Source organism: Prionailurus bengalensis, chromosome A1, assembly GCF_016509475.1.
Source record: "Prionailurus bengalensis isolate Pbe53 chromosome A1, Fcat_Pben_1.1_paternal_pri, whole genome shotgun sequence".
Lineage (NCBI taxonomy): Eukaryota > Metazoa > Chordata > Mammalia > Carnivora > Felidae > Prionailurus > Prionailurus bengalensis.
The window spans coordinates 44,916,935-44,930,882 of NC_057343.1; the positions used below are offsets into that span (position 1 = coordinate 44,916,935).

At 33.6% G+C, this 13,948-nt stretch overlaps 1 protein-coding gene across 1 annotated transcript in view; it reads right to left on the minus strand.

The window, feature by feature from the left end:
- The window catches only part of KLHL1 (kelch like family member 1), a 367,352-nt gene that overhangs the window by 88,061 nt on the left and 265,343 nt on the right, over positions 1 to 13,948 (minus strand). The window contains exon 7 of the mRNA XM_043580333.1: positions 1,777 to 2,001. Within this exon, the coding sequence (XP_043436268.1) occupies positions 1,777 to 2,001 (225 nt within the window). The remainder of the gene's footprint in view (positions 1 to 1,776; positions 2,002 to 13,948) is intronic.

Genomic DNA, 13,948 nt, shown 5'->3' on the forward strand with positions numbered 1-13,948 from the left:
GCCTTACTTCCACATGAACCTTTACAATGAACCCTTTAGCAAATAAGAAAAACTGAAAGACCATACCCCAGGTTACTGTTTTGTCCAGTCCTGATGCCTAGAGGAGAGGACGCTGTGTGACAGAATTTGGAGGCACACCATCACCTTGTACACTTTAAACACTTGAAATTATATAGCATAAGATGTATTCTCAGTGAAATTTTTTCAAGTATGTTCTCTTAGCATGCAAATAACCTACACAATTGAACCTTAGTACACCTTAATAGAAAATTACTGAATTGTCGAAAACAAAAAGGAAGAAGGAGACATTAAATTCTAAACATTCTAAACCAGAGTGCTTATTCTCTACATTTCACTCAAACAGAAACATAGGTAATTAGATAGCTAGATAATTAAAACAACACATATAGCTTTTACATGGATATAAAAGCAAAAATCCTCCATTATATTTGGAAAACAATCATGTAAGAAACCTTTAATACTCATGAATGTTACCTGGGAAGAATAATTTGCTGTTAATATTTTCATATTATAATTTGGTTCCATGTGATTTAAATAAATTATATAGTTATTAAAGCAAAAAATTTTAGAACTTGAAAAGGTTTTCATATATTTATTACTATTCCTTAATTTACTAGTACCTAATGTGAAAAAAGGGAGGTAAGCTAAAAGATCAAATAGTCCAGACCTATTTTATTTATTTATTTATTTATTTATTTAATGTTTGCTTAAATTGATGGTAGAGTAAACAAGAATGGGAAGTGCAGTGCTAGAGATATCAAAATTGAACTAGTATTATTATGTATTTTAGAAATGTTCTATAATTTTGCTTGCCTATGAATGTCTAAATCAATGAATTTGCAATTAAACCTGGATAGCTCTCTAATATGTATATTCTAAATACATGAAAGACACTTAATTGACTACTTGCCATATTTCAGGTATTCAAAAAAAGTCATTTGTACTTCTCTTTGTAATACCCATGGTACAAGTACAAATTCAGGAACTGTTCACCTTTATTTCATTCCTCTTTTCAAATATTTGTATAGGACTTTACAATTCACACAGTGATTTCATAACATTATACTTATATTTTTTCTACTTAATAACTTTGAATTGGTGGCAAGTCTTCAAATTGAAGTCTTATGGTTTAAGTGCTGTCTTCAAATCATGTCAATACGGTAGATTCAAGACTCACACCCAGATCATCTGAATCCCAATATAGTTCTCTGCATCTCCAGTTTCTTCCACAGGAGAAATCAGTTGAATCCTGTGTTAATGATCCCTGGTGCCAATTGATACGTTATTCTTTCTCTAAACTGTATTGCTCTTTCCCCACAGATTTTTCAAGGTGGAATTAATTACATGCAAAGGTATGGGTAGGCTAGTTATGGGAGTGGAGTGAGCCACCTTAATTAAGTTTTCCTCAATGCACATTAACTATTTTTTTCCTCTGGGCAACATTACTCTGGCCTCTCCATGATAGTTCTATTTTTTTTTCATATTGAACTTTACATGTTGTATGAATGTCAGATTGTGAAAACTTTGAGGATTGCTTGAGGTCTACTCATTTTGGTATCTTTGACATCCTTCTCAACAGTTTAATGCACATTAGTCAACACAAGAAAATGTCAAGAACTTAGAAAAAATGCTCCAAATAAGCTCATAATTTATCTAAAGTTAATGATAATTAATGACAGTAATATTATTTTAACATGCATTTTAACTATCAATAAATGTTTCTAAAAATAATATCAATAAAGTAAGAGATCTTACCTAGACCATGTCTATGTGTTGACATTGGTGGTAAGACAGTCCAAGTCTTGGTTTTGGGATTGTAACATTCAACAGTGTTCAATGTCTTTAAGCCATCTCGACCTCCAATTACAAAGAGTTTGTCATCAATAACAGCCACACCAAACTGCAGTCTCCTGCCATTCATCATTCCTGCCTGGATCCACAAATTTGTTCTGAGGTCATATTTCTCTATGGTTGTAGCTCCTGATAAAACATAAAATCAAACAGTCACCATTTACTACTAATCTAACACACAACCTGCCCAAGACAGTGTACAAATTCAGATGTGAAAATACTCTTGTCACACTTACTTTTCTTAAAGACAATGTGGCAGAAAACCAAAGGGAGTAGTATTTTAACTACATTATTTCTTCTCCTTGGCAGAAACTAATTATCAAAGTAGACACAAATTTATAACTTGTTTGAATGTTATAATGGTCTCATGCTAAACTATCAGTTCAATAGAATTATTGTTGGTCATGGCACAGTTCTGTCAGATTTTACAACTTTTTTATGTCACTGTTTGCCATAAAAAAGTAACATAATCCTAGTATAATTTCTGTATAATCTCTATACAGTTTCTGAAAGTGAATTGAATTTAATAAATTATTTACCATGTTTCTCTTTAAATTTGTTTTATGCCTTAAAATAACAGAACATTTTAAAAGTCAATTTGAGGTTATGTAAACAAATGTCAGCTATGCCTTTTAAGATCTTCTTTTAAAAAATGTATCTGGGGAATAGCTTAATAGAATGTAGAGACTAAACTGATTTTCTATCCTTATCAATCATGTTACAATCTCTAAATAAAATAGCTTATCTTTCCTAAAAGCTTTTTATACATAAATCTGAGAAATGGAATAAATCTAACTTGCCATATAGAAATTGAAAGCATAAATAAGTTAAATTGCTGATGAGATATGTTTTTATAGATTTGGTCACACATTTCACATTAAAAATGTCTGCCATGGGGCGCCTGGGTGGCGCAGTCGGTTAAGTGTCCGACTTCAGCCAGGTCACGATCTCACGGTCCGGGAGTTCGAGCCCCGCGTCAGGCTCTGGGCTGATGGCTCAGAGCCTGGAGCCTGTTTCCGATTCTGTGTCTCCCTCTCTCTCTGCCCCTCCCCCGTTCATGCTCTGTCTCTCTCTGTCCCCCAAAAAATAAAATAAACGTTAAAAATGTCTGCCTTGAACAAGTTCACAAATGTTTATATGATAAAACATAGCTAAACACTACTCTTGCTTTTCAGTGTTTGATCTTAGTGTTCAGATTCACATTCACCAGTGCTTTATCTTCAATGATTAAATATACCTACAAAGGGAGTCAACATTCTTGTGTACTTTTCACATACTCACTAAAGATCTATTTTACTTGTAACATAATAAAAGCTTGCAAACTAGGGAAAGTATTCCTCAGGGTATTCACTTGCTATTTAGAAAGTAACCAGCAAGGAACTAAACAAATATGAACAACTTGGTAGGGGAAATTTTGCTAATTGAAATAAAATGAGTAAAATTGAGTAAATGCTCAAATGTTATCCAAAGGTAACAAAGCAATAATAATATAGATACTAGGTTAGATGCATTTAATGTTTTTTAAGTTAATAAAAATATGAGCTAATTTCCATATAACTATGAGGCATTATAAGATTAGTACTATTATTTTTAGAATAAACATACATTGTAATGTTCAGAAAAGTCACTTATACTGATTAGTAACATAAGATATGCTTAAGTATATTTATTATATTTTATATTTGATGATTTATTCATCCATGTACAAAACAAAATTCCAAGGTGAACTAAACCACTGGATAATTTCAAGGTCATCTGAATTCTCAAAGCTTGATGGCATTGGCATTCACGAATGCTTCACTAAAATTAAGTTAAATGGAAGTACCTCTCTCTTATGACTAACTCTTGACAAATATTGGTGTAATAGTGTAACCTGATCCCAATGAACCCAATTTCATGAGACTCATATTTTGCAGATACGGCTAGACAAGGAAGTATTTGTACAACTGTACTTTCCATACTGTCCAAAACCTTGGTCAAAACCTTTGCAGAGAAATTAAGGTCTAGTCATCCTTCTAAGAGAAAATAATTGGGAATGCGTGAAATTAATGGCTTCTGAGCAACCAAAGGTGTTGTTATTCAAAGGGAAAAGTGAAGATTGATTTCAGTTTCAAAGTCTCATCCAAACAAGCTAGATGTATCTTAAATCTCAACACATGGCAGGATTTTTTGCTTTTACAGTGTTTTTCCTTGAACTGAGTTTTCAAAGGTGACCTCTGTATTTTATCCTAAAATTGCTACATCAGAAATTGAGTACATCCTGTCTTCATTTTTCAAATTAGAAGCTGTATTAATTTCCCATGGCTGCTATGAAAAATCACGTCAAACTTAGTGGCGTAAAAAAACCTACACATTTATCACCTTACAGCTCTGGAGGTCAGAAGTTCAAAATAGGTCTTATTGTGCTAAAATCAAGGTGTTGACAGAGCTTCATTTCTTTCAGGGGCTTTGAAGAAGTAAATGTCTTGCCTTTCCCATCTTTCACAGGCCATCCATATTCCTTATGACCCCTTGTTCCATTTTCAAAGCCAGAAACACTGCATTTCTCTGACATTGATTTTTGTGATTCCTTTAGGCCCACCCCTTTATAATCTGAATTAATGCAGAACATTCCTATTTAATGTAGAATAGACTGCTTATGGCCAGCTAATTAGCAAACTTAATTCTCTTCACCACCTTAAAACTTTCCCACAGTTTTCTATGTAAGCTACCATATTCATGGATTCTGGGGATTCAGATATAGATATCTTTGGGGAACCATATTCTACCTGCCCCAGAAGACAACACCTATTTTCACTCCGCTGTTTGACTTTGCATAGTTATAGAAAGTTTAGTAGAACAAAAAAGAGAAATATTTCTTGATTTGTAGAACTTACTTATAGTAGCCAATCTAATTGATTATTTTCTCATTCGGTCAGAATGTAATATAAATATTTTATTTAGTTTTTAAGGATCACAAAGTTAAGCATATGCTTCCTCTTTTTCTAAGGAAAGCTATTAATAATAATGTTCTTTAAGAAATTCTCTCATCAGGAGTGCCTGGGTGGCTCAGTCGGTTGAGCGTCTGTCTGACTCTTGGTTTTGGCTCTGGTCATGATCACGGGGTTTGTGGGAATTAGTCCCATGCTGGGCTCTTCACTGACAACACTGAACCTACTTGGGATTCTCTCTCTCTCTGCCCTTTCCCCGCTTGTGCTCTCTCTTTCAAAATAAATAAATAAACATTACAAAAAAAAAGAAAAATAAATTCTCTCACCAGTATACCTCATTAGCTATCTGGATAAACATCACAATTCTATTATTACTATTTATTTTAATTTACAAATTTGTTTATGGGTTTGGCTGGTTTTCTTTGTTCATCAGAGTATATGTATTTCCTTAGTGGTCGCCTGAGTCAAAGGAAAGACAAAGCCATTCTCACTGAGAAATGTTACCGTGTTAAATGTGACGTAAAGGTACTATTTGTCATTATGTAAATTAAAAATAGAATATAAGTAACTATTGTGGTCACAAGTCATAACTTTGAAATGTTAAAAAGGAAAACTTATTTTAACATATAGTTACTTTAAGGGCACGAAACTGTCACTAATTGTCTCAAATGCCTGCATGACTTTAGAATGTGTGACTGCAGGCACAATAGAGTCCTGACAACTTTCATAAACTGGAAAGCACCTACTCTGAGACTCCAAACCATAAACATAAGCAACTAATTAACGTTTAGGTTCATTAAAACAGGTATAATGAGAACATCTGGCTATGGAGGACCAATATTAGGGCTGGTTAGATCCCTATTGTTTTGTATTTTAAACTCTAGATTACTATGGTAAAGCAGTTTGAAGTTTGCATTATTTCTTGTAGGGAATTTTACTATTATTCTGTGAGCTATAACTTTGTATAATAACAATATTATTTTATAAAATGTGTAGTGTAACTCAATAGAATCTAAAGAAATTTGTAAAACTTCCTAACTTAATGGAGTTATATAATTCAAAGATACATCTCATTCTTGGTATATTGAATAATGTGAAATAAAACGTCAGGCATTTTTGAGACCATATGACATTAGTCCCAATATACTAATCAAATTAGTATAAGTATTTATTGAGTACTTCTTATGCTCTAAGAGATCTACATGTATTAGTACTTTTGATTTTTATTAAAATATTATGACATGGGTATTATTATTAGGCCAAATTTATAGAAAAAGAAGCTGAATCAGAGAAAGCTTTAGTAACTTGCTCAGTGTCTCTCAGATAATAACTAGTTGAACAGCAATATTAAGCTGGCTCTAGAGCCCACTCTGATAAACACATATTTACTACCTTATCCTGGTTATAGAACAAGTTAATTGCACTTAATGCATGTGGCAGGCAGAATTTTATAAATGCTCCTTCTTGAGATTTAATGACCTATTTCCTGGATTGTGATAAGAAATCATTTCATTGGATTGTTATGCTGTGTGTCACAGTTCACCTTAATATGGGGAGATAACTTGGCTGGCCCTGATCTCATAAACCCGTGAACATGGAGAGATTTCTCTGGCTAGTTGTAGAAAGATATGAAGCATGAGCAGGACTCGACTTGCTCAGGTCAGGTATGAAAATGGAAGGGGCCACATGAGAAGGGATATGGGTGGCCTCTGGGAGCTGGGAGTGTTCCTTACCTGACAGCCAGCGAGGAAGCAATCTTTCAGGGAGATGACCTCCAGCTCTGGATGAGAGCACAACCCTAGCCAACACTTTGATTTCAGCTTTTGACATCCAGAGCAGAGAATGTAGCCATGCCACCCTAAACTTCTGACTTACAAAACTGTGAGCTAAAAGATGACAGTTGTTTTAAACCACTGTTTGTGGTAATTTGGTACACAGCAATAATGTGTACTTTGTTTTAATTTGCATTTTAAAAATTTATCAGGTATTTTTTTTTCAAGTTGAACAACATAACTAGAAGGTAATCTATACAATGCAAATACAAAAGTATTTTCTTCATGACAAAAAAACACAGCAGGCTCTTGTCTCAAAATATCAAACCTAGAATAAGTGTTCAAGATATTATCAAAGTGTGGTTATGGGTCTCTTTAGAGTTGTTTATTATACAGTCACATATGATTAAGTTGTAACAATAGCAATTAATATATACGCATTCCATTTTGGCATTACTGATAGCAGGACTTATTCCAATATCTGTAACTCAATCATTTAGCAACCTTACTTCTCTTGAACATAGCACAGAATAAAATGATCATAGTTTTCCGAACTGACAAAATGTCACAAAAAGCTATAAAGAAGTTAAAGCTCTTTTATACAACTCAAAAGAAAGGGCCTCTGGTCTTCTCACAAAGCCTTTCTACTATAATTTTAGTGCACTATTAATAAGCTCAATTACCCTACTCACAAGACTTTACAAACCAACAAGTGAGAGTGATCTGGATCCTTTGACAACAGCAATAGCTGACAGTGAGGAAGTAACCAGAATAAAAATGGTGTTTTCACTGAAATAGAACAATCATGCACATCAAATCATTAGGAAAAGGTTAAATTATGTTAGAATGTATTCTCTTGAAGGAAGCAGTAAATAGAAACATACTGGAAAAGTTTAAAAGCAAAGATATTTTTATGATACTTAAAATATAAAACTTTAGGCTTTAAATAAAATAGCATTATAAAGAATGACTTATTTCTTGAATTTTTCATAGGATAAGCTTCTCATTGACTTTCATGTGTCTATATACTTATTGAAAATATAGTTTGGGATAATATTCTTACACTAATATAAAAGATATCACTGCAGGGAAAATATTTTTCAAAGACAGGCAAGTCACTACATTTTAGGTAATTTGTTATGTTTTATAAGGATGGCATTATAAACATTTCACACATAATAATTTCATATGTGCTGAATAAACATCCAACAAAATTCCACATTTCTCCCTTCTATAAATATAACCATTTGCAAGGGGTAATAGACTGATACATAGCTATGCATAGAGATATAAATGTAAATATATCATTAAGCTTAATGCTGAATTTTGAGGTAGATATATAAATTTCAAAAACATGGAGGGTATTTAGGAGGGCACTTGTTGTGATGAGCACTGGGTGTTGTATGTAAGTGATGAATCACTGAATTCTATTACCAAAACCAGTATTGCACTGGATGTTAACTAACTAAAATTTTACTTTAAAAAAATCTAACATTATACTTAGTTTAAATTAATTTCACTAAATTCAGGAATGCCAAAATATGCCAAGTTCTTAACTCATAGCTTGGAGAAACAAAAGTATGGAGCATAATTTTAGTTATTTGTATTTTATGTAATAAATGCACCTTAATAGTTAAATGTTACTACCATTAAAATCTTAGAAAAATTTAAAAGATTTCTGGAAGTTGTTTAATCATATAAGCAAAATGCAAACATCAGTGTAATTTCTTTAGAAAAATTAAATTTAACTTTTAGCACCACTAAAAGTGAGTTATCTAAAAACCAGCAAGATAGGGGCTAGTTCTAGATAAAGAAAAATTAAAACTTTATGGAAATATGTCAATTAAAATGAATGGAAAGAATCACACTAATTTTGAACAAGATGGCTTGTTTTCAGAAATGTGAATTATTATCTTGTATAATCACAATTAATATGATGATATTTTTACAAAGTATTTATGAAATTATACTTGTATTTCTCTAGAAATTCAAATGGAAATATCAAAAATACATTTTTAAAAGCTGGATAATTTCTAAAACAAAGGAGTAGTAAGGGAAAAATGGTTACCAGGTTTTAAAAAGCATTATATAAGTATAGAAATTTTTAAAAATGCTTTATGACAAAGGAAATAACTGTATTCATAACTCTGAAATGAAAGCCAGACATAACCTTAATACACTTGATATTTATAATTTAATAAAAGTATCTGTCTAAACCAATGGAAAACATGATGGCGGTAGGGGGCGGGGGGCTGTAGGGAAAATGGGTAATGGGCATTGAGGAGGGCACTTGTTGGGATGAGCACTGGGTGTTGTATGTAAGTGATAAATCACAGGAATCTACTCCTGAAGATAAGAGTGCACTGTATACACTATATGTGAGCTAATTGACAATAAATTCTATTAAAAGTAAATAAATACATACATAAACAAACTAAAAATTAGTTTTAAGATAACTAGTTACTCTTTGGAGAAAAATAAATAAGTAAACTTGGAGTCCTGTCTTACTCTTCATACTGGAATGCACTTGAGATGAACTAATGACTAAAGCACAGCTGTGTGGGTTCAAGAGAACCCACGACGTGGTTCTCTTCTCAAGGCTTCACAGACATTAACATAGACAAGGAGGGGCGCCTGGGTGGCTCAGGTAAGCGACCTACTTCAGGTCAGATCATGATCTCACGCTCTTGGATCTTGTGCTGTGTGACTGAGCCCCACATCAGGCTCTGTGGTGATGGCTCAGAGCCTGGAGCCTACTTCAGATTCTGTGTCAACCTCTCTCTCTGTCCCTCCCCTGCTCACGCTCTGTCTCTCTCTTTCTCTCTCTTAAAAATAAACATTAAAAAAAAAAGAAACAAAAAAACAGAGACAGGAGATTTTAAGTAAATTGCCCTGGGTTACACATTATTAAAACCTTAAATATCTTGGAAGATAAAAAAGTAGGTGATTAATTTTTACTTCTAGGTAGACTTAAGAGTGAAGGTCCATGAGGGAAGGCCATAAGACCCAGAAGTTATAAAATAAATATGAATATATATGATCACCAATCATCTAAATATAAAATACAGTTACATCAAAAATACATAAAAAACAAAAGACTGAGAACATTAAAAACAAAAACTTTTTATAAATGTAGTGAAGGGTGAATTTCCTTGATGTATAAAAAGCCTTTAGAGATCAAGAAGTAAATTAGAAACATAAAAATAGTAACATGTTAATAATACTAGCAGGTAATTAATGGGAAAGCAATATGAACAACATGTAAGCATCAGAAATTTTACTTAAGGTTTTCTAAGATAACCTTATTATATTCACAGCAGATTTGGAAAGTGAGTAATTTTGATATTGACATCAAAATCAGCTGGTTGACCTTAAATTGATGCAACATTTTCTTTTTTTTTTTTTTTTTCAACGTTTATTTATTTTTGGGACAGAAGGAGACAAAGCATGAACGGGGGAGGGGCAGAGGGGGGAGGGGCAGAGAGAGAGGGAGACACAGAATCGGAAACAGGATCCAGGCTCTGAGCCATCAGCCCAGAGCCTGACGCGGGGCTCGAACTCACGGACCACGAGATCGTGATCTGGCTGAAGTCGGACGCTTAACCAACTGCGCCACCCAGGCGCCCCAAATTGATGCAACATTTTCAAGGACTACTGTGTGTGCGTGTGTGTGAGTATAGTAAAATACATAATAAATTTAGGAAATAGGGGGAGTTGAATTTTTGATTTGTAACTTCCTATTAAATATTTATCATAAATATGTCTTAGTCCTATAAATGAAATACTAATTTCTTTTTAATACCAGCTTTTGATGTTATTAATGATGTCATAGGAAAGAGACTTAAAAAGATAAGCCAAAATTGTAATTGTTTCTATTATTATTACTTAGCCACCTTTTTTACAGCAAAGAACTCATTTATTAAAATACCTTTATTGCAAAAGAACACGTATATTAAAGCATTATTGCAAATACAGTTTTTTCACATTCTTAAAAATATTCATTTAACATAAATTCATGTGCTAACATTTTCAAATTAAATACTTATTTTCACAATTAACATTTGTCAAAAATCAGCCAAAATCTTGCTATTTTGTTATTAAAATGCCCTATGTCCTAATTAATAATTTTTGTAAAATATTTATTAGAATTTTTCTAGCCTTTGCTGAAAATGTGGGTACCAGTGAATGATAGGAAAAATTAATATTGTGACAATTGGGTTCTAGTTCTATTATTGACTATATAACAAAATACCAGTCATTGAAATGCTTTTTCATAAGTATCGCAAAAGAACACGAGGTCTTATTGATCTCCACCTAAACTATAAACTCTTGCAAAATATATTTTTGCCTTTTTCATAAATGAGTACCCACTTTACAAAGATATATTAATGAAGGATCTCTCTGATCTACTGGTGTTTGCTCATTTAAAGTATTACATTAATACCACATTAGGTGAAAGTGTAGTGACTTCTACTTATCTTTAAATCTCTTACTTAACATTCTCTAACTCTCTATCACAGAAGTAACTTAAGGTAGCCCTGAGGAGTCCTTCTTTGCCAGAGAAGAGCCACACATTTGAGGGTTAAGATCTAGTTTGTATGAAACATATGCACAACACACACAGACTTATTCCCTGTGGATCTGCAAAAGGAGACTTAATTTAGAAAACAGATGTATCTATTATCGCTTACTGTTCATTCACAGGGAGATTGATCAAAAAGAATACTGAGTGCTCAAGAATTATAATTATGGTGGGAAGTTCATCATAACACACTAATTTATTATTCAATCCACATTCATAGAAAGACCTACAGAAAACGTATAGTGACTTGGCCCAATTCCTCTGACTACTAGAAGGCAAAATAAAGTTATTATTAGACTAAATTTTGAAGAATTTGACTTATAATTTTAACCCTGATTTATCCTCACAAGAGATACCAAAAACAGTTACAACCAAAATAGTCACTAAGCTTTGTTTCTTTCTAGTAAGGATGAGGCTAAGAAAGGCGACTTCATTGACAGGTGATTCACTTTTCACCAGAAACAGCCTTCTTTGACTCCTCAGTAAAGAACATGGCTTCCACAGATTCCTAATTAGAGAACTAGTGGTTACCAGAGGGGGGAGGTGAGTGAGGCATGGGTTAAATAGGTGATGGGGATGGTGCGCACAAGGTGATATACGGAAGTGTTGAATCACTATATTGTACACCTGAAACTAATATAACACTATGTTAGCTAACTTGAACTAAAATAAAAACTTAAAAAAAAAATGACTTCCAGGGGCTGAAAGTCCCTTGTCTGGAGACTCCCTGAGAACAATATAAACAACCAGAATTGGGGCACCTGGGTGGCTCAGTCAGTTAAGTGTCCGACTCTTGATTTCAGCTCAGGTCATTATCTCACAATTCGTGTGTTCCAGCTCTGCATCAGGCTCTGGGCTGACAGTGTGGTGCTGCTTGGGATTCTCTCTCTCTCTCTCTCTCTCTCTCTCTCTCTCTGTCTCTGCCACTAGCCCTTGTCTCAAAATAAGTGAATAAATAAATAAACTTAAAAAAACAACAACCATATTTTAACAACACGTGAGCATCTTTCTTGATTCTAAAGAGTGTTAAAGAATTGGATACTTTGACTTGGCCTTGTTCTTCATCTGAGACCCTTGGGGAAGTATGGTTCTCTCCTAAAAATATGTTAGCAGACCAGTAAATAGATGCCCATGACAGAAGACAATCCTTTGTATCTGAAAAACAAACTGGGCTTACACTAACATGTTTCATGGTTTTGAGTTGTTTCTATAATTTTGTGCAAACTGATGACCTTGAACTGGTAATCTCCAATGGTATATGTCAAGTTTAAAGAAAACGTACTGAAGTGGAACCAAAGTGACTGAATGAAGTTACTGAGGCAGACATCAAATAGGGCAGTACTCAAAGGGCAAAGATGAAAGAATAAGCTTTCTTTTGTTATATTGCTTTTCTTCAGAAAAACTCTGACAGTATTTTAAAATTATCTCACCCACCTAATTGCAAATGCTCAGGTTTCTCTGACTCAGAATTGTAAGTGAATCATTTTCTTAAAGCTACATGACGATTACTATTGAGTTAAATGCTTTAAAAATTATCCAGTTGTAAAATTGCTGTATTAAAAGCCATTCTTTAAAAGTTCTTGATAGTGAAGCTTGTACAGCTCAAGCTAAGGAAGTAAAAAAGTCAGGTCAAGATGGTTAATTCCACCTATCTATTTCCCTTTCCATTTTTGCCTTTCAATAATACTGATAATGATGCATCAAATTAGAGACAAATTCAGGGTAAATAATCCTTTCAAGTCCTTTGAATAAAGAAAGAAAAATAACAGGAGCTTATTCTTAAAGTTAGATAATTTAAATTTTTTAAATATATGAAAGTCCAAGGCACACATTAAATATTTACATGTCATAATAATATATGCTCTATAATCAAATGATTCAATAAAAAATACCTGAATGAAATTAAGATTTTTATTTTCTAATTAATAATTAATGCTTTTCCTTCCTTTTTTTTAATCAGCATTTTTCTTATTATTACCTTTATTAAGAAGCGTTGCTTTTAGTTCACGTGAAAGAGGTAGGTAGGACTCTCTGCTCAGAAACCTGGCTGTTAATTGACCTGTGGCTGCAACAGGGCATCAGCAAGGAAGCAATGCAAATATGTTGAAATCAAAGACTATACACTCAGTCCATCACAATCTAAGAGAAGAGTCACTGCCAGTGTGGTCTTCCTACCAGTGTATCTGGGGTATCTCTTTAGGCTCCATTTATTGTTCACAGCTGTCATGTGTGAAATGATAAACAGAAGATATGAAACTACAATTTCATTTTTTCTCTCTTACCTCCAAAGAATATCAATCTGAAAAAGCTTTTAACCATTTGCTTACTCTTTCTTTGGAACTAAAAACAGTTGACCCTTGAACACCACTGGTTTGAACTGTGTAGGTCCACTTACAGGAGGAATTTGTTTTGATACTGTACAGTATCGTAAATGTATTTTCTCTTTTCTATGATTTTCTTAATATTTTCTTTTCTCTAGCTTACTTTATTCTAAAATTTTTTTTCAACGTTTATTTACTTTTGGGACAGAGAGAGACAGAGCATGAACGGGGGAGGGGCAGAGAGAGAGGGAGACACAGAATCGGAAACAGGCTCCAGGCTCTGAGCCATCAGCCCAGAGCCCGACGCGGGGCTCGAACTCACGGACCGCGAGATCGTGACCTGGCTGAAGTCGGACACTTAACCGACTGCGCCACCCAGGGGCCCCATAGCTTACTTTATTCTAAAAATACAGAATATATTACACACACAAAATAACGTGTAAATAGACTGTTTATGTTATTTGTTAGGTT